Genomic DNA, 23,691 nt, shown 5'->3' with positions numbered 1-23,691 from the left:
TGAGCAAATAATCTGTTTAAAAAAATAATAAAGCCAACCCTACATTGAAATGGTTTAAAGTAATTGCTAATTTGTTAACATCTTATTGGTTTACCCAGGTTACATGTGGGCTTAATTATTAAATTTTTTAAAAATCAGTATTCACTTACTTTTAATAGAAACAAAATAGATGAACATTGATTTTCAGATTTAGTCAATCTTTTAAGAACATATAGAAGACAAAAATAAGTGTTCCTGTGCCTGTAGAGTGTATAAAAAAACCAGACAATAAACAATACTGATGTAGTTTGTAACTGTGACTTCCAACATGTCTGGGAGTTTTGGCAAAAATGTAACATAATCTGAACTGATATGCATAAAAAGAAACTAATCAGTATTAAAAATAGTAGACATGTTTAGACTGGCAATCTAATTAATTAAAGGGATGAATGATATCATGCCTTAAACAGATTAAAATGCAAGACTGTTTCTTTTTTCCCCAGTATAAAAAAATTACGTGGGAACAAAAATTTTGCAGGATTGGAGTGGTTTACACGTACATTGCTCATGTAAATTGCATGCATTTAAGTTTGAAAAAATGTTCTACATAAGATCTTTAGCTTTTTTCATTTGAGGATACCAGTCACAATAAGCGACCTTCCTATGAAAACATATATATAATATGTCTAACTTTTATTATTTTCCCCTAAGTTCAAACCACATATTATTTCACTATTTTTTGTTTTCATGCAGCAGAGAATCAATATAGTGTTCTCATTTCTATTTCTTTTACTCTAACCTTAATCATAAATCTGTTTGCAGTTGTAATTAAGTAATAAAAAAGAATTAATCCCATTTTGAAAGAGACAGGTTTAGGTAGTGAATACAATTTTGGGGTCTTTTCACATTTTATATGAAAGCTATTGATTAAATGTTATTGCTACTTTTAAAAATGTGTTTCAGGTGATTTTTTTCTGGAGTCAAAGAATTTTTTTTAAAGTGAGTTTCGTATGCATTTATTTGATGTGTTTTAAAAACTGATTGAGTAAACAGAATAACATAGCTTTGCTGTGAACACTTGGTTTACTCCAAAACAGAGATGAAAGGGAGATACAGACATTGAAATGAGATTAAACAGCAAGTAATAGTGTTTTATTTGTAACATGTATGTAAGCACCTGTAGACATGGTGTCAAAATTGTTTGGTCAAGGCAGGATGTAAGTTGAGATATACTCTTTCCCGAAATTTACATCTTGCCCATAGCGCAACATTTGTATCTCAGATATTTGACCCTTGAGATTGTCCTAAGCTCATATCAAGTGAATGTGGCCTGTTGACAAGTTGCAAGAATAACCATCTAAGCTCACTCTGTTCCACTGATACTTTGAAAGAGGGTGAAAACATGCTTTGGCCTCAGACAGCCTGTCCTCTTCAAAGGAGAGGTTTCCTCACCTTTACTGGTTCAAGCTGATGAGTATTTCACAGCACAGAAAGGCTTTCCTGAATATAAATGTGCTCCTTGTGGTCTAAACTTGCCCATCAGTATGTTGTTGATGGCTGATATATGGGTTGTTGGTCTGCTGGAATTGCTGCTCTAAAAGTTGAAAGGTCTTGGAAACAATGCAGAAAATAAAGCCCCTTTGTGACCCATGTTGAGCCAATCACTTGTCTCTTACTGAGGGTAGTATTTTAGTAATAATCTAAGGAGGAGAAATTTACTTGAGTTATTTCATCCTTGGTTTGGCTCATAGGCTGAATTAATTTATTTAATTGATTTAATTTTATTTTATTTAATTGATTTAATGCAGAGATTTGACATGTGCCATGACCAGGAAGGGATATTGGAAAGGTGGAACTAATATTTGGATAGACAGGACTTGGCAAACTTAGTTATTGTGAATCTGCTAGTGGTATGCTTGTATTTTTGTTTGTCACTTAGGTTTTTTTTTTAAATGTTTCCATTACTATTGGAATTTTCTGAAGTGGTGTAAAATTTGTGAACCATTTTGCACTCCCACTGTTTTCTCTGATGCTCTGAGTTTCTCTGCTTATGTAATTGATGGATTTCACAAGTGTTTTATTAGTGCCTCACTCTAAAGAACACAATTCTGAGACTTCTACTATTCAATTTACAAATGATTGTTTAAATGTTATTTTTATAAAGAGGGAGTGTGAACAATCTGTAGGAAGCAAGAGTGAATTGCATCATGTCTTTACTGATTCTCTGAGTGTAGAAAACACTGAGAAGTTGCACTCAGTTCCTTTGTGTGCCTCCTCCTTCTCTTACTTGAAGGTTTCACTTGTTTTGCCTCTGAGTCACACAGAGTTGCCAGCAGAATTTCTGCTTCTCTTGAGCAGAGACATGAGCTGTTCCCCAAAGTGTGAACTCATAAACAAAGACTGGATGCTTGGAAGAAACCTGGGAATAAGCAATAATAGGAGACAAAAGGAAAGAGATTGTGACTCCTGAATTCTAGTCCTACATATAGAAAAAATGTATTTTTTCTCCCACAATTGACTTGTTTTGCAAAGATGAATGGTATTCATTGATTTTTTAAAATAAGTGAAAAAAACCCTTGAAGACTCATAATAAAATTAGTTAGTGGGAGACAAGCTAAAGTAGGAAGATTAATGTGAAGTTACCATCAATGCAGAGTTAGTTAAAGAAATTAACTGGATTATATTAACTATTTGAAAGAGAATCCTAGCTTTACAGTGATAGTAGTTGAGGGCTAGTTACCAAAGCAGAATGACAGTTAAAAATCTCAAATGCCCATGATGCATAATAGAAATGGTTTAATATTGTTTCAGTATAAAACCTGTTATAAAGCAACTTCACTTTAGAGAGTGTGCCATTGTTTCATGAAATCTGTTTTGGTTTAACCTACAGATGTGTTCATGTAACAGATCCTTTATATTAGCTTGTAAAACTGTTAATTGTAGTCTTGCATTGTACACTTCCAGCCCTGGCAGTGTGTTTTTTGAATGGGCTCATTATTTTACCAATAGCCCTTTCATTAAAGGCATCAGTGTATTTAAGTATATTAGGTCTGTTGTTCAAAATAAAGAGGTATGGTTATTTTATTAAGCTCTGGGTTTTTTTTATCTCATGTCCATCTTCCCAGAGTAAAGTATATCAAGCTGTTCTTGTGTATAGCAAAGTGCAGTTTTTAAGTATATATGCAAAAAAGCATGAGGATCTTGCACAAGGAGTCTCTTTAACAATATTTTATTGCTAGACACATTATTTGTTTAGACCCTTGGGGACCTTAAATAAACAATAAGGTTTCACTGTAAGGGTGCTAGACAGATGATCTATTTGCATTTTCTTTTATGTTCTTGCAAATGTCTGTAAAACTGTCAGTTTGAAGGAGCCAGTTTATCAGGGAAAGGATAAGGAAGAGATAAGTCAGTTTAGTTCCACATGTTTGAAGTAGCTACTGCACTTACCCACATGTGTGTTGTGGATGAAAATATGCTACTGAAGTATTTTTGTGTTTTTTAGAGGCAGAAAAAATAGTGGAACAAAAAGCCACTTCTGAGTTTAAAAAGTGCTTTCACAAAACAAAATTGGAATGCAAAAACCACTATGCCTAATCCTATCTAAAGAACCTCTGAAATTCTCAACTGTAATAAATCTGAGAGTCACCTCTTTTAGCGAAATATATTTGAGTTCGGAATGTGGATTTGGATGATGATAAGCATGAAGAAATTCAGGCCATAAGTGTACTTACATAATATCAGTATCAGTTTATATAGGTACCTGCCTTAGGATATTGTCAAATTCAAATTATCGGTGATTTTCAAGTTAGAGGGAGTTGTTTAATGAGAATATGGATTTTGGGCGTTAGAGAGAAAGCTGATAATTTTAGTGAATTTTTTTAAATATAAAGGTTATAATGAAAATTAAATAATTGCATTAAAATCTTCATCCAACAGGCAGCATACTGTGTGTACTTAAGTATGACTGTGTGCATATTATTTTCTTTTTCTTAAAGGCTGTAGCTATTAAGTATCCAACAAATAACCGGAGTCTTTGGAACCTCTGAATCATGTGATTTGTTGCCTTCTGTAGTGTTTGTTTTGTTTTTCCATAAGGTAGTCTCCAATCTAACTTCCGGCACATTGTTTGACTGCTTTGCCTTTGGTAATACCCAAAGTAATTTTTGGTAGTTGAGCTATGTAAAACTAGATCTCAGAGAAATTGAGTTATATCCATGAAAAGAATGAAAGTATTTATGAGAATCTAGCTATCACCATTGAAATTTTCAGAAATATATCTTTGATTTGCCTTTATTAGATAAATTATTTAGGGAAAAAATACCCAGAATATTTGTATTCCACCTTGCTTTCAGCTAATGTTTTGTTCCCTGCTTTCTTGTTTTTCATTTTGTATAGCCTACTCAAAATTTCTTTCCCGCCATCCTATACAAAAGTAAAAATAAGAGCTTCATGTTGAATTTATGAAAAGCGTAACCGAATCACTTTCAAAAAGCTATCTCTTACCTGTGAAATAAGAAAGAGAAACAAGAGCAAAACTTTTCACCATTTTGATGCATTAGTTTATTACTTTCAGTGCTGCATTCGAAGGAAGATGAGAGAAAATGATCTTCCTCAGATAAGAAGAAAGCCCCAACCAAACTAAACACCAAAAGCCAATATTTCTGGAGAGAACCTGTGTGTGCCAGTGTTTTGGAGCAGAAGTTTGAAATTTGATGGGATAAATAAGCAGTATCTCAGCTATCTTGTCTTTGCAATCTTTTTACAAATCTATTCTACTTCAGTCAAGTAGAAAGACTTTGAAAAGTTGCAGTTGACACATTTTGGTAGACACTTTCAAGATGTTAGCAGCTTATTTCCAAACAGATTGCATCTAACTGAGCTCACTCCAGTGTAGGTGGGATGGTCATGATTTTTTCTGTATATAATTCTGAGAAGAGTCACATCTTTACTGAGGTGCATGCAAGAACTGAAATGATTAAAATTTTTTCTTTCATGTGTTTTTGCTTTTTTTTTCCCCTTCCCCTCTTTCCAGCAGCATAACTGAAACTGGCGAGGTGAGAGGAAAGAGAATAGGACAGGGTCTAAGGTTGGAAAGAGATAGGATTGCAGATGAACTAGAAGCAGTCATGCTCCTGGGAAATGCACAGAAGTCTGTCTGCTAAGATTCATTCCTCTCTATAGTTTGGAATGCAATACAAGATTTGTGAGTCACCATTCCCATCCTGGCAGCAAATACCTGTGAAATCTCTGGCTGTCTTGCTTACCTCCCTCTTCATCATTGCTAATACCAATCCATACCATAGTATGAAGATTGTATTTCTCTTTATATCCTGAACAGCTAAATTTAGTATTTACAGATTCCTACTATGCTGATGAGAGCCATGTAGTGTCAATTTGACATAACACAATTGCTTTTTTTTTGGTAAGCATAGGATACATAAATGACCCAGTCTTCCCTATCAACCTTTGTATAATTGAAGTGGTGAAGTCAATAACTCATAAATGTGGTTATACCACTGCCATCATGCCAATGATGCTGGCAGTGCAATGGAAAATGTTATTGTAGCTGTCTTTGTCAGAATCCCAGTGTTGCAAAAATATAAGCCAGGCTATTGAAAATACCCACTCATTTTGTACTCTGCTTCATTTTGACACAAATGTGTTTTCATTTTAGAACAAAAAAATAAGGGATTTTCTATGTGAGTTACTTGACATGGGATGAACAGTTCAATACCAAAAGAGATGCTTTAAAATGCTACCATCTGACTTTATATTAGTTGTATTAGTATTTATTAGTACACTACAGGAGTATTAAGGGTATATTTGTATTCACTGCTGGAGGTTGTAAATGTTCTAAAATTTGTTCAGAGAGAATTGTGGCATACAAAGACAGAAAGGATCATATCACTGCAGTCTATTTTGACTTCCTTCACAAAGCAAACTGCAAACTTTCCTTGAATTACGTTGTGCTAGAGCAAAAATTAACAAGCTTGCTATGGCATACCTGGTAAATATGAATACAAGTAAACAGGAGTCTTACAGCAAAAAGAAACTGGAGGTACAAAGAAATAAAAGGATTTACCTAGTTGTCACACACATTTGAAAACCATGGTTTTTCAAAGCTCAAGCTTTTAGTTTCTGGTCCATTTGTCTAACCTCCAGCATGTTTTCTTAGCTATATAATTCACTTCTTTATCTCTTTCTCTTGTAGGAAGGGGATCATCTAGTTCAAAATTGCCATCTGTCCCTACAGTTTCTTCAGTGCCTGCAGATTCGGCTTCAAATATGAGGTAGCTTCTTCAATTGAACAATAGAATATCTGTTCTATTGCTTAAATTTTTGATATTGCAGTTCATATTCTAGTTTCACGTTGCTTAAGAATGTTGTGTTGGGAAAATGACTATCAGAATATTGATTCCATTTGCTGGAAGACCTACACAGCTAGCCAGTTACAGTCCAGGAGGTTCCTTCAGTGCATCGATGATAACTTCTTGGTGCAAATGGTGGATGCGCTAACTAGGAGAGGAGCACTGCTGGATCTTGTACTCACGAACAAGCAGAGTCTGTTTGAAGCGGTGGAGGTTGAGGGTAGCCTTGGCTTCAGTGACCACGAGATAGTGGAGTTCAGGATCTTGTGTGTTAGGAACAGAATACCAATCAGGATCACAACTCTGGATTTTAGCAAGGCCAACTTCGGTCAAGCAATTACTAGGGAACATCCCGTGGGACAGGGTATTAGAGGATAAAGGAGCCCAAGATGGTTGGTCTGTATTCAAGGATCGCTTTTCCCAAGCTCAGGATCAGAGCATCCCAGCAGGTAAGAAATCAAGAAAGGGAGCCAGGAGACCCACATGGTTAAACAGGGAACTCTTGGGCAAACTCAAGTGGAAGAAGAGAGTCTATAGACCATGGAAGGATGGGATGACCACTTGGGATGAATATAAGGCTTTTGTCCGAGGATGTAGAGAAGCAACTAGGAAAGCTAAAGCCTTATTGGAGTTGTACCTTGCAAGGAAGGTTAAGGACAACAAGAATGACTTCTTAAAATACATTGCAGATAAAACTAACACTACAGGCAATGTAGGCCCACGGTTGAACGAGGTAGGTGCTTTGGTGACAGAGGATACAGAGAAGGCAGAGTTACTAAATGCCTTCTTTGCCTTTGTCTATACTGCTGGACAGGAGCCCCAGACTCCAGAGTAAGTCAGGTTAAAGGAGGAATTTTGTTTGGTTGATGAGGGCTGAGTTAAGGATCTGTTGAGCGCTCTGGATGTACATAAATCCACGGGCCCCGATGGGATGCACCCACGGGTGCTGAAGCAGCTGGCAGAAGTCATTGCTAGACCACTCCATCATCTTCAGTAAGTCGTGGAGAACAGGAGAGGTGCCTGAGGACTGGAGGAGAGCAAATGTCACTCCAGTCTTCAAAAAGGGTAAGAAGGAGGACCTGACTAACTGCAGACTAGACAGCCTCACCTTCATCCCTGGAAAGGTGATGGAACAACTTATCCTGGGTGCTGTCTCCAGGCATTTGAAGGACAAGAGGGACAACAGGAGCAGTCAGCCTGAGCTGACCAACCTGATAGCCTTTTATGAAGATGTAACCAGGTGGATGGATGGTGTTAGTGCAGGGAATGTCATTTATCTTGATTTCAGTAAAGCATTTGACACCATCTCCCACAGCATCCTCTCAGCAAAACTGATGATCAGGTAGTGAGGTGGATTCTTCACTGGTTGAAGGAAAGAAGGCAGAGAGCTGTGATCAATGGGGCAGGATCTAGTTGGAGACCTCTATCTACTGGAGTCCCTCAGGAGCTGGTGCTGGGACCAGTACGGTTCAAAATACTCATTAATGATCTTGGTGAGGGAACAGAGGGCAATGTCAGCAAGTTTGCTGATGATACTAAACTGGGGGGAGTGGCTGACACACCAGAAGGCTGTGCTGCCATTCAACAAGACCTAGACAGGCTGGAGGGTTGGGCAGGGAGAAATCTAATGAAATTCAGCAAGGGCAAGTGTAGAATCTTGCATCTGGGAAAGAATAACCCCATGTACCAGTACAGACTGGGGAATTAAATGAGTGGTGTAGGGGAAAAGAACTTGGGAGTGCTGGTGGACAGCAGGATGACCATGACCCAGCAATGTGCCCTCGTGGCCAAGAAGGCCAATGGCATTCTGGGATGTATTAGAAGGGCTGTGGGCAGTAGGTTGAGAGAGATTATCCTCCTCCTCCTCTTCTTTGCCCTGGTGAGACCACATCTGGAATATTGTGTCCAGTTCTGGGCCCCTCAGTTCAAGAAGGATAGGGAACTATTTGAGAGGGTTCAGCACAGGGCCATAAAGATGATGAAGTGAGTAGAGCATCTCCCTTACGATGAAATGCTGAGGGAGCTGGGGCTCTTTAGCTTGGAAGAGACTGAGGGGTGACCTCATTAATGTTTATGAATACATAAAGGATAGGTGTCAGTAGAATGGAGCCAGGCACTGGAACAGGCTGCCCAGGAGAGTTGTAGGGTGAAGACATTAAAAACCCAGCTGGATGAGTTCCTGTGTGACCTACTCTAGGTGATCCTGAGGATCAGGCAGAGGAGTTGGGCTGATGATCTTTTGAGATCCCTTCAAAAGCTTACCATTCTGTGATTCTGTGGTTCTGTGATTACTTAAACATTGCCAAAAACTATACTCTTTCCTACAAAATTCAGCAACTTTTTTTTTTTTTTTTTTTTAATCACGTGTATTTCTCTACTAGTATTACAGACAGGCTTGAACATGCTTTGGAAAAAGCTGCCCCACTTCTGAGAGAGATTTTTGTGGATTTCGCTTCCTTTCTTTCTCGGACTCTTTTGGGCAGCCATGGGCAGGAGTTGCTCATAGAAGGTACAAGTAAGTTTTCATTTTAAAAAACCTTTAAAAAAAATATGTGCTTTGTTTTACCTTGGAGACTAAAGATGTTTCTTTTTCTTTTTGTTGAGACTGCCTTAGAAGCTTTCTTCCTGCCCTCCCAGACAGTGATGTCCACTGAATTTCACTGCTTCCTGTTCCTTCTGTCTTTAGTCCTCTGAGGTTTTTGTCAGTATCTCCCCATCTTTGCCATCTCTGCTCCCTCTTTGCCTCCATCTCATTTCATAATTTCTTATGTCTCATTATGTGGGACTAACTGCTGTTGTCTCTTCCTTAGTTTTGCAGCACTTCAAGGGAATTAGCCCATTGAAGCTGATGTATGAAATGTGTTTTGTGAGCCTTAAAAAGAAAACTTGATGTCAGGGTCAACAGTACAATACAAAGTAGTGTATTGGAGTATAGTGTAGACCTTGCATTTTTACTGAAATGTTGTAACAGAAGATTTCTTGGGAACTATTTCAGCAGAGCATGTTATAGTACATCTCCTTGCATATGAATCTTCTTCTCTCTTTTTGTTTTATAACGGGAGGGCAGTGATACATACAGGTAAGAGGAAAATATCACCAGAATAGAAACAAGTTCTCGGGTACTTCTGAGAAGATGAAGAATCGGGTACACAACAACTATTATGACTCTTCCTGGTTTTGACTTAAAAGATTTGAGCTTGAGAAGATTGAGTTTTCTTTGTGCTGGTGGGTTTCTCTGTGTTTAAAAATGAGCCTCAGGTCTGCAATGCAGATGTTAATGCCCTCAATTAAAAAAAATCGTGAAATTAGAACACTGTAAATTTAGTAGTGAACACCAGTTTTTGAATTTTCATATAATGTGGTTGTATCATATGAATTGCTTTGCCCACTGATTTTTAGATTGAAATTTGCAGGTTTTGTTCAGTTAAAGCAGTGAATTGAATTCAGGCCTGAATTCATTGCAGCTTCCAGTAATGAAGTACTCCTATGTTAGAAGGTCATGGTTGCTTAACTTAACTGATTGCTTGCACGTGAGCTGTATTTGCACTAATAGATCTAATAGCAACTAACAGTTGCTTCCTGGGGAATTAAAGTCTTTTTCAAAAAGCATTCTTGAAACTTCTTGTTCTGTAGTGTAGGACAAACATCCTTTATATAGTGCTGAATATAGCTTATATTACAAAATTAGATTATCAGACATTGATAAATGTTTTACTGAAGTCAGATGTCCAAAATTCACTGAAATTAAATGTATTGAGTTTAGGAATTTAGCTTGCCTACCTTTTGAGGTAGGAAGAAGTATATGAGTTGTCTTACATACGACTGAAAAAGATTGGGTTCTACTTTTGATTAGACATGTGGGCATTGCTGTAGCTGATAAACATTTTAATGGAAGCTACCTTGTGAACAAATTTATTTCATTCATTTTGTAACAATAACAGGAAAGAGACTTTCTCAAAGCTTTATTTTCCAAGGAAGTAAATATCCTATTTAGTTGCATTTTTTTAATTGTGAAGATAAAGAAAAGGTGATTTGATTTCAAAGTACTTTGACTCTAGTGTAGATTATATATAAGGTATTTCATAGATTAGACAAACACAGAAGGAAAATTATTGGGAATGTATGAACCATCTAGACAAAAATAGGCACATGAAACCATTTTTTCAGGCCTACAAACTAGTTATAGGCACCTCTCCCAAATGTGAATACAAATAATGATAATAGTCAAATTAGTTTATAAACAATTGAGAATATATAATAGGTTACTGCGTGCACTTCTGCTAAGGTTTAGTGTGGGGTTAAGGGTCAAAGTACTAATAAGAGTGTTTGGGATGTCTGCTGCCATGAAACAAAATGGAAACTTGATTGATAGCTGGGGGCTGAAAGGAGAACGTGCAACGGAGAAAGCAAAGGTCATAAAGCCATTTCCCTTCTCTGCATATATAATGACACAATCCTTCAGGAAATAGCAAAATGTAGATACAGTGGATTAATATAACATATGTTAACTTCTGATCATTTTCACATGTAAACAGTTATGAAACTGTGGATAATGGAGGTAATGTACTACTATGAGCTGCATCTTTAGATGTGAGACATAGAATTTATGATCTATCTCTCACGTGCTTACTTTTTTTTTGCTGATAAAGTACAAAATTGCTGGAAATACAAAAGTACAAAAACCACTGGAAATGGTATAATATCAGCTTTCTTTTAATTGTCAAAATGATTCCAATGCATTGCACTTCAAAATAGTTTGTGTTAACAGCTAGCACCATAGAAGTATGCATTTATGTATATCGGTTTTTCCTCTTGTAGGTCTTGTGTGCATGAAATCTAGCAGTTCAGTTGTGGAGCTGGTGATGCTGCTTTGCTCTCAGGTGAGGTTTAAGTAGCTGTATTGTCTGAAACTGCTATCTGAGCACAATGGAAACTGAAGTTAAAAAATTAAATGTAAATTCAAATTTAAAGTAAGGTTATATGTAATAGGTAAAAAGACAGTGTAAAAACTTGATTTTGTAAAAAATGTTTCATAGTAATTGTGTTGATTCAAGTGGAGAGAAAAGATAATAAGGGGTTTATGTTACTGTACTATTGAGCATTTACATAACCTCGATGGTAGTGTGTGTAAGTAATTCTATGTTGTCATTTTTAAGAAAATAGGATCAATAAAATATTAAGGTTATAGAAACAGATTGATTTCTGCATGCTGAATCCTCTGGGATGAATAGAACTTTTCCTTTTTTGTAGAGATTATGAAATGAGTGATAAATACTTTTGAAACACTGTCATTCTTAATTGATTTGACAAGTACTAAGAACTGCAGAAAAATTTAAGAAAGCAGCTCTGCTTGTCAGCAGTTTGGAGCATTTTACATTCCTAGAAGGAAAGTGATTTTATATATCTGTGAACATAAGAATTGCCTGTGGTTAGAAAAGAGTCAGAGACTAAGGAACTTTCGAAAAATGGTATACGTAATATTAACGGGATTTTCTTTTGTGATTTCTTACTTTCTTTTTTGTAATTAAATGGAAGATTTTTTTTAACTGAGCCTTTCATTTGGTGCCTTAAAAATGATACCTTTCTGGTTGTAAATTCCCCTACTTAAAACTTTAAAATAGCCTTTTTTAATGGGAATGGTATTGGTCTAGAGGTCAAGGGTTCTGACCCGTTTCAAAACCTTTGACCTTCATTTACAACCCTTATGGTTTGCTTGCCTGACGAATAAGGATAATGCAAAATTAATGTTTCTTCACATTGATTTATTTGCTTTAGTACCTATATTGCCAAATTTATTTAGAGTGTGCTGATAGACATTTCATGAATACAAATGAAAGAATCATAGAAGGTGTGAAAAGTCGATAGTCTGCATTGTCAATAAAGTGCAACAAGAACAATTACTTCTGGAGATTACACCTAATAGATTTTACAATGAACTAGTGAAGAGTAGTTATGTTTTCTAGTGAGCTTATTATTAATGAATGTATCTAGAACTTTGCGTATCTAGTTTTCCATCTTCCTCAGGAAATCTAGTTTTACCCTGAAGGGAATTTTATATTCTTTATGGAACTTTTGACGTTTAGAAGTGGTTGTTTTACATGTTACGATACCAGAAGTGGGCATCGTTCACATCTTCTAGAACACAAATTTCATGCTGACTTAAATTAGACAAGAATCCTTGCTATCAAGAAATCTGTACAGAAGTTTTTCTGTTCATTTATTAATGTGTTAGAGTAAAACTAACCTGAGTCTTAAATATGTGCCTGACAGCTTGGTATTACCTTTTTTAAAAATTAGTTTTTGGGATCCATGCTGCTTGTATCAATAATTAGTAGTTGACCTTTCCTTCTCTTTTTGGTAGGTTAATCTAATCTTTTAAAAATCATGTTGTACTCTATACTGTACATCACTTGTTTCGTTTTGGGAAGTGGAATGGATAAGGAATAAATGACGTGCTCTAATGCATCTATTTGTCACATATGTCACAATGCTGCTTAATGCTAACCTAATCAAATTGAGGATATCATGATTGCTTAGCAGTGCTAGATGCAGAGACTGAGGTTGTTCTTTGAAATGGTAGAAATAAACCAATAAAGTAAAAATGACCTCAAAGTCTTTTTAAAGTTACATAGCAGCTGTAATTTTTGGCAGAATATGAAAAATGATGTGAGAAATGAATCTAAAATTAGCTCCAGATGTATACAGATTGTTCTGGGGTGATAATTACATTTTTCACTTTGAATTTTCCTAATTCAAAGAGGTCAGCATGGCAATCACAGAAGTGATTTATTTTGTTAAGAAGTGAACTGTCTTTTGCTACATGAAAGCTTGAGAGATATGAAATTGAATTTCAACCCGACATTTTACAGACAGTGGGAGGAGATGGAGTTGAGCTTGATTGATTTTTTTTTTTCCCTTTTTTCTTTTTTTTTTTTGGCCGAAGACAGGGTGGAAAGTGAAGTGATATCCTTTTGCTAAAATTTTAATTAATTTTTAAGAGGAGATGGAGAGGATGAGGTGACAAAGATCAAAAGATCAGGTCAAAAACTAGTTTTTAATCACATAAATAATGTGGCATAGTTACAAAGTAAGTATCTACAAATTTGATTTAAAACTTCACAAATTTGTCACCCATCACTTTATGAAATTGAAAGATTACTCTCATTAATATCTTTGCTGTTTTTTTATGCTAACCTCTTTCTGAAAATTTGTTATAATCATTGAATATGTGATGTAAGCAGTTAGGATTGTTTCCCTGAAACACTGGAAATTTTTTCTTTCCCAGGTGAAGGTGTGTAAAAAACCCAAAAAAACCTCCTATTCTGTGAAACTATTGTGACACTTGATTAATTTGTTCGCTTGTTTAAAGCTCATTTATTTAGGCATATAGAAGAAGAACATTGCTTTTGTGTTTTAATTTTGTGTTTATATGTTGATATATTGTTTTATGTTTAACACAAGGTAAAAAGAGAAACAGGTGGTTCAAGATACAGACAAAAGACTTTTTATAAGGTGAAAACTGTTGTGGTTTTTGATAGACATGCTACATTTTGAGACATATCTCTGTGTATACTTACATTTATATAAATCTATCAAAACATAAAGAAATCCTTCATTTAATATTACTGCAAAGTGTTCCTGCTTATTTGACATTAATATCATTTTTGAAAGAATCGACGTTGCATTCAAGGCCACTTTATAAAAGCGTTGTGTTGCTCATCCTAATTCAGTCTGACACACATTCCAATAACACTGCCTCCCTTCTAGGGTTTAAAACTGAATTTATGGCTGAGCATTGTGAAGTGCATCATTTAAAAATGGTTTCAACCCAAAACATCTAATAAATAAATAATGTGTATGGCTACTCAGTAGCAGACTTTCCAGACTAGAAATCATTCCATCGGATACTCAACAGTCCACTATCGGAGAGGGCTGTCAGATAAATCTTATAGTAGCTGCATTCATGTCCTGTAAATCACATGTTATTGTCTGAGCCTTCTGCCAGGTCATCTATTCTTTTCCCATTTATCAGAAATGCATACAGTACAGTGAACCTAGAAGCACCATCTAGTCTGGCCTGGCATCCTGTTGGGGTAATTAAACCAACCAAAAGAGAGAAAGTCCTGTGTCTATTATCCCTTTTAAATGAGTGACGTCAGGGTGTTGAAGGTGCTTGTATGCTATTGTGAGACGGGGCTTCTATGCGGGGAAGCTGTGATAAAACCCCTGAAGAAAGCATTTACCTCTAAAAGGACTCTAACACTATGCCTAAAATGTAAAGGAATATGTATAAATTGAGTGCATATTTATCCATAAAACAAATACACTGCTGTGCTTCCTTTCATTTGTCAGATGTTTTCTTGAAATAGATGGCTAAGTAGGAAAAACTGATCTTCCTTACTCTCCCATGGAAGTATTAAAAACATTTATCTGTTGCTCACATACGTGAAGCATTTGTCCTGTTATTGTGGCTTCAAGGTGAAAAGATACAAAAATAGGTGAAATAAGTACCATGGGTTTTTTTGATGCCTTTGAATTTACAGAATTTGCAGCACTTAATACAGATTCTTTCTGTAGTAAATCAACTGAATTTTCAGTGGAATATATGTAAGAGAACTAATTAGATGGTTCTTATCAGATCCATCTTTGACTGAAGAGCTTTGTTTCTACCGGATCTAAATTTTCTAGATCATAAAATAAACTTACGCTGACTTAAATACTGTTCAGCTTTTGTATAATTTGGGTGGAATGCCACCCAACCTTTTCAAAAGTTTGCAATTTTTTTTTATGACCCCTCCACCGCCACTACCTGCACATACGCTCTGCTTGCTGATTCTAGCTATAAAAGCATCTTGGTTCCTCTTTCCTCTGCCTCTGTTCTTTCAAAGGGATTAAGAGCACATTCTTAATAGCTGATAGTGTATGTAAAACCAAGACCAATGTTTTAATACATTTAATCTCTAGAAATTTTATCTTCTAGAAATATTAATGTGATCTATTCCAATATAACTACATAGCTGTAGCTATTAGAATTATATTGGACCTTGATAAATTGTGTCTTTCATGGGGAGATGAAAGAGGGAAGCATAAACTCTGATACTCCTGTTTTCTTTTTTTGTATGCAGTGACAGTGCCTGCTCATATGGCCCAATTAAATATGATAGTTTTTGGAGTTATTTTTCTGGAGACAAAAGCATGATCCAAGGCAGTGCATGTGCACCTTAGAAGTACAGCAGAGGCTGATTAGTAGTATTAAAGCAGAGAAAATTACACTGTCTTACTGCCTGTGTAGGCAGACTTACAGATCTTCAGCTCTTTTTTTCCCCTTGCTTGACTCAAGTCACCAAACCAGTTATCACTGTTTTAAATGGTGAAGTGTTTGCAAAAGGCTTTTCTTTTGCTTGATGTTTCTTTGGTGTGATATCTCTTTCATATGCTACTGAATTACTTTGCTAATCAATTCTGTTGCTCTGAAAGAAGTCAATATTCATCTTTTGTATGGGCAGTTTCTTAGTTACATAGTATCTCTTACTCTGATAAGGAATTCTAATTATTAAAAAAAAAATGAACATGTGCCATACAGTCATGTGTCCATACTAACAATAAAATAGTGTATTTCCCCTAAGGAAGAGCAATTGGGTGGTAGCACTTGCACATACTTCTCCACCACCACAGTACATAAATGCTTGTAAAATACAATAAAGTCTTCAGCCTTTTCTGAATATACTGTGCTTAATACCCCTTAGTATCAACAATCAAAATTCGTTACCTTGGGATAGATTTCTGCGACACGTTTTAAAATGTGGTAAGCCTTTGAATTTCTTGGAGATTTTAGTTTGTGTACAAGATGGCAGGTTTTTGGTGCTTGTTATTTGCAGAGGGAACACATATACTGATGCTTCATGATCTGCCCTAGTTCTTATTTTAATTTAATTTGATGGACAACTATAGTGATTGCTATGAAGTTTTAATTGAATTGAGTATAGGTTATCTAAAGACGTATGTCACTGATACCATGACAGCTGAACTCAACAGAACAAAAAAACCTCTTAAAATATCCCTGTTTAGATATGAAGATAATAAATGCTGTTTGAATACCTTTTATGTGCCCCAAGTGTTAGCTGGTGACATTTTAACCAAGATAATATTTTTTGATCTAATGACTTTGTATTCTAACAGCTGAAATTAAGTTTTAAAGGGATCTAATAATACTTTTGATCTGTGATCTAAAAAATTGTATGTGTTTTTGATATAGAGGGTAGACTTTGTAAGCTGCCAAATGACTTTCAGTCGATCTAATTTTATTTTAAAAGCCATTTAGAAGATATCAGGAGTTGGAGGTTTTTCTTTTTATACCGCGTGAACTTCTGCCAATAGGATCATTGTTTTTATCAAAATTGAGTGTAGCTGTATTTGAGTAAAAAAAACCCACTTCAGTGATAGATTGCTTTAATGATAAAGTGGTTAGAAATGTAACTTTGTTAGACAAATCAAAATGATTCAGATTTTAACCAATAAAGTAGAAAAAAGAGAACTTCTCAAATTCTAAATTGTTAAGTACATGGGAAGATGTTGCATGAATCATGCCTATAGGTGTTTGTTTTGTGTTATTAACTTGCTTTGCACTTACGAAATATTCAGTGTTTCTAGTTTAGTATGAGGATACTGTACTGAGATATACAGAAAAATGTTTCACTTGCAGGTGTGCCAGAGACTTCATAGTATACTCTCTTTTTTTTCTAAACTTGTAGTCTTTTGAAGAATTTTAAGATTTAAAAGCTATCTGCCACACTAGCTTTTTGTAGAAACTGGATGGCTATGGAAGGAGTTAAGACGATCTTGAATTTTCTTCCTGCTACAGAATATTTAGATTCTGAAGCTGCCTCAGGTCTACTTCCTACCGAATGGAGCTAGATGTGTTAACAAAACGATATAAACCTTAACATTTGAAAACATAGCATTACGCACTTGACAGCAGTAGGAACATTTCCAGTGCAATTTTGTAATGAATATTGTGTGATCTTTATAGCTGGTATACCAAATAGAAGATTGTTACCCTGTTCTTCCTTAAGGTGATATTTAATAGAGAGTAGTGAGGGAAAGTTTATTCATTTTTATGTACAGTACTACTTCTGAATATTTTCAGTGAAGTGTTTTTTACATTGTAAACTAGTTGCTCTTCAAAAGCTATTGTTATTATTTTCCCCCTGTAATGTATATTTTCATCTACCATAACTTAGCTTTGTGGGATGAAAGCTGTAGTCAAAGCTAGAGAGAGGGGAAGGTAGATCACAGAGGAACCAGGGGCCATGATGTGAAAGTACACTTCTGGGGCAGAAGAGACTTAAGTTTCAATTAATACTTCAGACATTAGTTATTACCATGAAGTAGAATAATCTGTCAGAGATTTCAACATATCCTCCCAAAGTAGCTAGTAGTCCAGAATTTTAAGGCATTTACCAGGCATGTGGAAGAGTCCAGTTTTGAAACAGCATTGTTATTCATCTGCATTGTCCTCAGTTGCAGTTTCCTTATACGAAGACATAGATATATGAAGACATCAGCATTTTTTCTGTAAGGTCTTGGGATTAAAGTTTAGGACTTCTGTCTTCTACTACATTGCAAGGCACTTGATGTAAATACAGTGAGCTGTTTGGCTAGTGGTCAGTAGGATTAACTCTGTGCTTGGATTTTTAGATGCTGTCTTGTTGGTAAGTATCCTTCTAACAAAACAGAAGGTTAAATTATCAAATCTGTTATCTAGATCACTTGGATTCACTGTTACCCTTGATATATATGGGGGTTTTATGCATAGTGTAGCTTCTTCCCTGCCTGAGTAGGAGTTTTGTCTCCACCTCAGAGGATCTCACTTTGGGTGCTGAAAACATCTGTTGACAACTTTCATGCTTGCTGTTGGTCACTGACCAGAGTACTCAGAAAAATTAAAAATGCTGTGGGTATTTTGCAGCTTACTTCCTAGAAGTGTGTTATACGTTCTACGTGTTTGAAACTGGAGATCATTTTGGTAGATAACTGTCTGGAGTGCAATTCTGATAAGACTGAAATAAATGGAAACAGCTGGGAAAACCTTTCCTTTGAACTGGAGTATGTTGAAATTACATTTGAAATTAGCTACATTGACTAAAGCAGTATGTAAATTTTGTCTCTCCAGAACTAGATTATTGTGATATATTCTATGTGAAACTTCAGGATAAAGTAAAATCTGTCTGTTGAAACTTCACTCCTAGTGTAATTTTTTGCAGCTTTCTAAATTGTTCAAAAATGTAATTGCCTATAATTGCCTGCAGTACCTGTTGAATTCCTTCGAATTCCTCGGAGAGCACTTTTACATGTTTACATAGAGATTTCTTTCAAACTCTTATTATTTTTCATAGTAATCACTAAGGTTCACAGTTCTCACATCTCACTTTGGTTTGCTACACTTAAGATCTATCTAAACTCTGACTTGTCAGTGTAGTTATTGGTTTCAGGAATAATGTGGTTTGTTTACTATTAGTATGGCCTACAGGTAGGGAGTTTAAAACATCTGCGTCCATCATTGGCTAAATTGAAAAAAAAATTAAGAATTCTAATAGAATATAGTTTCTTCTGTCAGTCTGTGAAGTGGATGTATATTGAAAGTTTGCTTAGTAGTAGAAATCAGAGAAGTTTTAAAGCTAAACTTTACTTTTGCCTTAAGTGTGAAAAATAGATTGGAATGTATTTGGAATGATTATTTGATACTGCATGAATAATAAATTAACTTTTTTTGACTTAATGATGCAATAAGCACTTTATATCCTGACAGGTAGTGGTCACAATAGTTAAAACATGTGAGCTAGTATTTTGACTTTATGTCTTTATATGTTTCAATAATTCTTAGGTCTACAAGAGTACTTTAAAAGCTTGCTCACTCCTCAGTTTGGAGATTAAATATATGATGTGGGATTTTTAAGATGAACAAAAACTATAATATGTTACATTTAGTATGAGAAAACCAGGAGAAAATCTGATATGTTATACTTTTATTGAAAGGGGGTTGATTTTTTTTTTGTGTATAGATATAAATTATCATTAAAGCAATAGAAATGACTTCCTAACTAAAACATGTTTTATCTAGGTGTACTTTTGACTCACAGAAGCCACTGTGCAGACACTGTGTTTTGAAGTGTTCAACAACAGCAGACTATACCAGAATCAACTAGAAATTGAGAAAAGCAATGAGAAAGAACAAATGTTCTTTGGTTTATACTTCAGAGCTGTTTTCTGGAAAGTAATTCTGAGCTTTCTGATTTTGAACAAAAATTTTAAACTATGTTTATACGTAAAGAAATATGGATGCCATAGATTAAGAAGGTGTGTAGAGAGGTACAAGTGGTATGTAGTAAAGGCATAGTATTTTGGTGTGAACTGATGCGAAGCATTGTTTCTTGGGACAATACATTTGAAGTCAACGTGTCTTGCAGACTTTGGGTAGAGGAATAGATAAAACATAAGATTAAAAAAAAAACCAAACCAAACTATTCTTAGAAACAGTTTGCCACACTGGAGTGGTGACTGATGCGCTTTTAGTAACATGATCTCAGGAAACATCATTGTTACCTAGAGTAGTTCTGAGGGGGAAAAGAGGATTTTTCCTCCCTGATTTTCATTTTTTAAAAGTACAATCTTTAGTGGCTGTTCTGCTTTTCAGATTTTATAAGCTCTTACTAAGAAAAAATTCTTTTATGAAATGAAAATTATTTTAATTGGGTTAGGAATCCAAGGCATGGTGTTAGTGTGAGTTTAATAGAGAACATGACCACTACAAATAAAAATATTAGCCTTCAAAATTGCGTTGCTGAGAATTTGTATGATTAATGTATACATTTTTATGTTTAGGGAGGAGAGCAATTGTCTAATATAAATGTGAATCTTGAGGGTGTGATAGAGAAACAGTACGGCTTCATTTCCATGAATGTACACTGTTGCAGATGTTCAAAACTGAGGGAACATAATTTAGCTACAGAAGCAGTCTTCTATGAAGAAAAAAGGCATCCTGTTGCTTCACCAGCACACTACGACTTAAAAAACCACCACTATTTAAGGTGAGTTTTGTGCAGTGCAAGCACACCCTGTGGCTTGGCAGTCTAGTCAGAAGGATGATACCATGCTGACTTTATAACTAGATCTTTGAACAATATTCTCATGGGTGGTAAATGCAAAACAAAGTAATATCAACTGGCACTTAATTCTGTGAGCTCCCTGCTGATGGGGCTCTGCACTGAAATGGAACTCTTCCTGACAGGAAGTCAGCCACGAAGTGTGGAGACCTCTGAAAATAAAGTGTGCTTTAATTTAACACCCTGCTGTTTTACAGCTAGTCTGTTTGAGACTTTGGAAAGAGGTTTAGTTGAGAGGAGGGGTATGAGATTATGGAAAGTTCAGTGAGCGGCAATGCTTGTTGCTGACTTTATACGAATTACAAATATGTGAACATTTCTGTTTGTGTTCACCAAATGATATCTGTCTGTTTCCAAGCAAAACTCCCTAAGAAACTCATGTTTTGAGGAGCAGTGCTGTTTACTCAAAGTTCTGGCAGAAGAAGCTTTACATAGTGTTGCTGTTCACATTAACTTTTAGTCTTATTTGTAATTGTCTGTGCTTTTTAACATATCTCTGCAACTGGGAAAACATCTGCCTCACAAAAGATGTTGATGATGGACTAATATTTCAATAAATATTTTAACATAACTTGCTTAAGTGAAAAAACCCTGATAATTCAGATTATACTGTGATCAATATGATTTTTGAGGTGCATGTCTGTGGGGCATTAGATCCTAGTTCAGATTCAGAAGAATCAGCTATATTTTCTCTACCCTCTGAACATTTATAAAGACGTTTATTACTATTTCTGCTTAAACCGGAAATGGTTTTGTAAAATTTGCTTGGTGATTGCAGGGGAAGATTTGCAGTGAAAGGAGCAGAAAGTTATGATTTATCATGTTTATTGTAGCAACATATAGGGACAGATGAGAAAAGAACCTTGTTTTGCTGTGTTGTGTAATAGTGGAATAATGAATACCCAGAATATTTTAGTGTAAATGAAGACAACAGAGGGAGAATGTAGCAATGAAGAGAATGAAGTGTAATGAAAGTGACACATTAGGGTTTTTTGTCTTTTTTTCCCTCTAAATCTTTTCCTAAAAGATCTGCATGAGGATAGGTTTACCCAAGGGAATAATAAGGGACAGGTTTAGGCATCCTGTCTTTTGAGTGAGGAGATGAGATTGGTTTAAATGTTTTGGATTCATTGCCTCAAAGGTACAATGATAGAGGGAATCTTGTTTGTTGTTTGCAAGCATTCATTAAGGGATTTAAAAACTGAAACTAAGCTATGTTTGGGGAAAAGGGTACTATAATGGGATATTTATTTCCAAAATACTATTAACTATGTATATTCTTGAGTTTTTTAATAGTTGCATTTATTTAGTTAAAGCTTACCAGACATTAAGCAGGAAGGTTGCTACTATTTAGTAGTGGTGGTGATGAATGTTATCAGTGAGATCAGTCCGTCACTGCTAGTGCAACTGCATAGCAGTGAGTATGCTGTGATTTTCTTGTCCTTATGATTAGTAGTCTACCTTGAAAGTATTTTTTTCCATGCAGTGGTGTTTTACAGAAACAAATTTTTACTCAAATTAAAATTACAGTTAAACAAACAAGCACTGAAATCAAGAGGCAGCTGCCTTCTGCTCCTGTTATTCCTCAATTTTCTTTCTTTTGTCCATAAAAATAATTGTTTGGATCTCTTCCCTTTGCTTATAATATGTTGTCTCCTTTGACTTTCTTGCTTCCCATTGCTATGTATTTACAGAACTTCTTGGATTTCTCAAATAATGTTTTGGATTTCTGTTCATATTCTTCCTGAAGCTATCGTCTTTCATCTCAGCACTGAAAATAGCTAGTGGTTAAAGAACCTGAAGACGAAACTGCTGTGGAAAGGGTTTGCTGCTAGATGAACTCAAACCTGACCCCTGATTTCATTTCATGAGGAGTCATGGCAACAGCCTGCCAGTGACAGAAAGGGATAAGCTGCCCAGGCAAATTGTTTCCTCCATCAGAAACTGTGGACCTGATATCAGTGATCCACTCATTCAGTTTTCCCCCATTCTACAGATTGTTGCTGTACTGGAACTGTAGAGGAACTGTAGTATAAGATAGATTTATCTCTTCCATCTTATATGTGACATTGGTTCTAGGAGCAAAATTTTATTCATCAGGTCATGAGATAGATCACTATAAAAAGTGTGTAATAAATGTTCATATACATGTTCATTTTTCTATGAAACTAGATACAAAAATGAAGTTTATGAGTTTTGATGATGTGCCACTTTTATGCTACGATAGTTATTACTGATAGCATTTGATTTATGCAGATAGTGATATTGTCATAATTTTATGTGAACTTTCTGCTTGCAGATGGTCGTATTTTCATAATTTTATATGAACTTTTTATATGTTTTTTCTTTCATTACTTAAGTCCTGTTTTAAGAATACTTGGTATCACCATAAATTATGACAGCTTCAGACTGTGTCGAGGTTTTTCTGGCTATATGTAGTTATTAAAGATTGTACATGCTGTAACATTTTATGTAGTGTATCACAATACTTTATCTTTTAAGATAGATTTTCATAATTTGTAAAGGAGACAGTTCCCACTTTGAGAGTAATCTCAGCATAAAAGACTTTGTGTGACAAGCTGACTTTTAAATTTGCTGTTTACTGAACAACATAGTACTTCAGTATGCAAACTACTCCAGCACAATTTGTGTATAATGTATTTTCAAAATCTATAAAAGCTTATTGTGACTTGAACTCAAACTTTTGAGTATTGAAATTAAACTCTCATTAGAAGGTATTCTTAGGCATTTACCACTAACAACATAATAACAGTTTATAGGAAGCATTGTTTATATAGAATATCGCAAATGGTTAAACAGCAGGGGAGAGTCCTGCTTTTACTTAAAAAAACCTGCTGTTTCTTTATGACTTATTTACTGCTTCTTTAATTCATAATGTAGTGTTCTGTGGAATTGAGCATGCAAAAGTCAGCAAAGAGTTCTGTTTTCTGTGTCTAAGGTTATTACTTGCTGTACAATAATAAAGGCAGTATTTTATTGGGTTAGTTGTAATTAACTTCACCACTAGGCATCAATATAAATCATTCCTAATCTGTTTTCTTTACATTTTCATTCTTTTAAACTGTTTTAACATAGCTTCTTTTTGTCGTCCTTGTACATAAGGACCAGAGTTGTAATTGCTTTTTTGAATTAGACTGTCGGAAGCTAATGTGCATGTT

At 35.3% G+C, this 23,691-nt stretch overlaps 1 protein-coding gene across 4 annotated transcripts in view; it reads left to right on the top strand.

Annotated features, from left to right (window-relative positions):
• LRBA (LPS responsive beige-like anchor protein) overlaps positions 1–23,691 on the top strand; it is a 406,817-nt gene that overhangs the window by 104,836 nt on the left and 278,290 nt on the right. For 2 of the 4 annotated variants that reach the window (XM_061993732.1, XM_061993731.1), the window contains exons 32-34: positions 6,194–6,272; positions 8,732–8,865; positions 11,169–11,230. In XM_061993732.1, the coding sequence (XP_061849716.1) occupies positions 6,194–6,272; positions 8,732–8,865; positions 11,169–11,230 (275 nt within the window). Of the gene's footprint in view, positions 1–6,193; positions 6,273–8,731; positions 8,866–11,168; positions 11,231–20,388; positions 20,438–23,691 lie in introns of those variants that run through there. The other 2 variants (XM_061993733.1, XM_061993734.1) reach the window with 2 other exon arrangements.

The sequence above is a fragment of the Colius striatus genome, chromosome 3 (genome assembly GCF_028858725.1).
Source record: "Colius striatus isolate bColStr4 chromosome 3, bColStr4.1.hap1, whole genome shotgun sequence".
NCBI lineage: Eukaryota > Metazoa > Chordata > Aves > Coliiformes > Coliidae > Colius > Colius striatus.
This window is presented reverse-complemented; position numbering and strand designations above follow the sequence as displayed.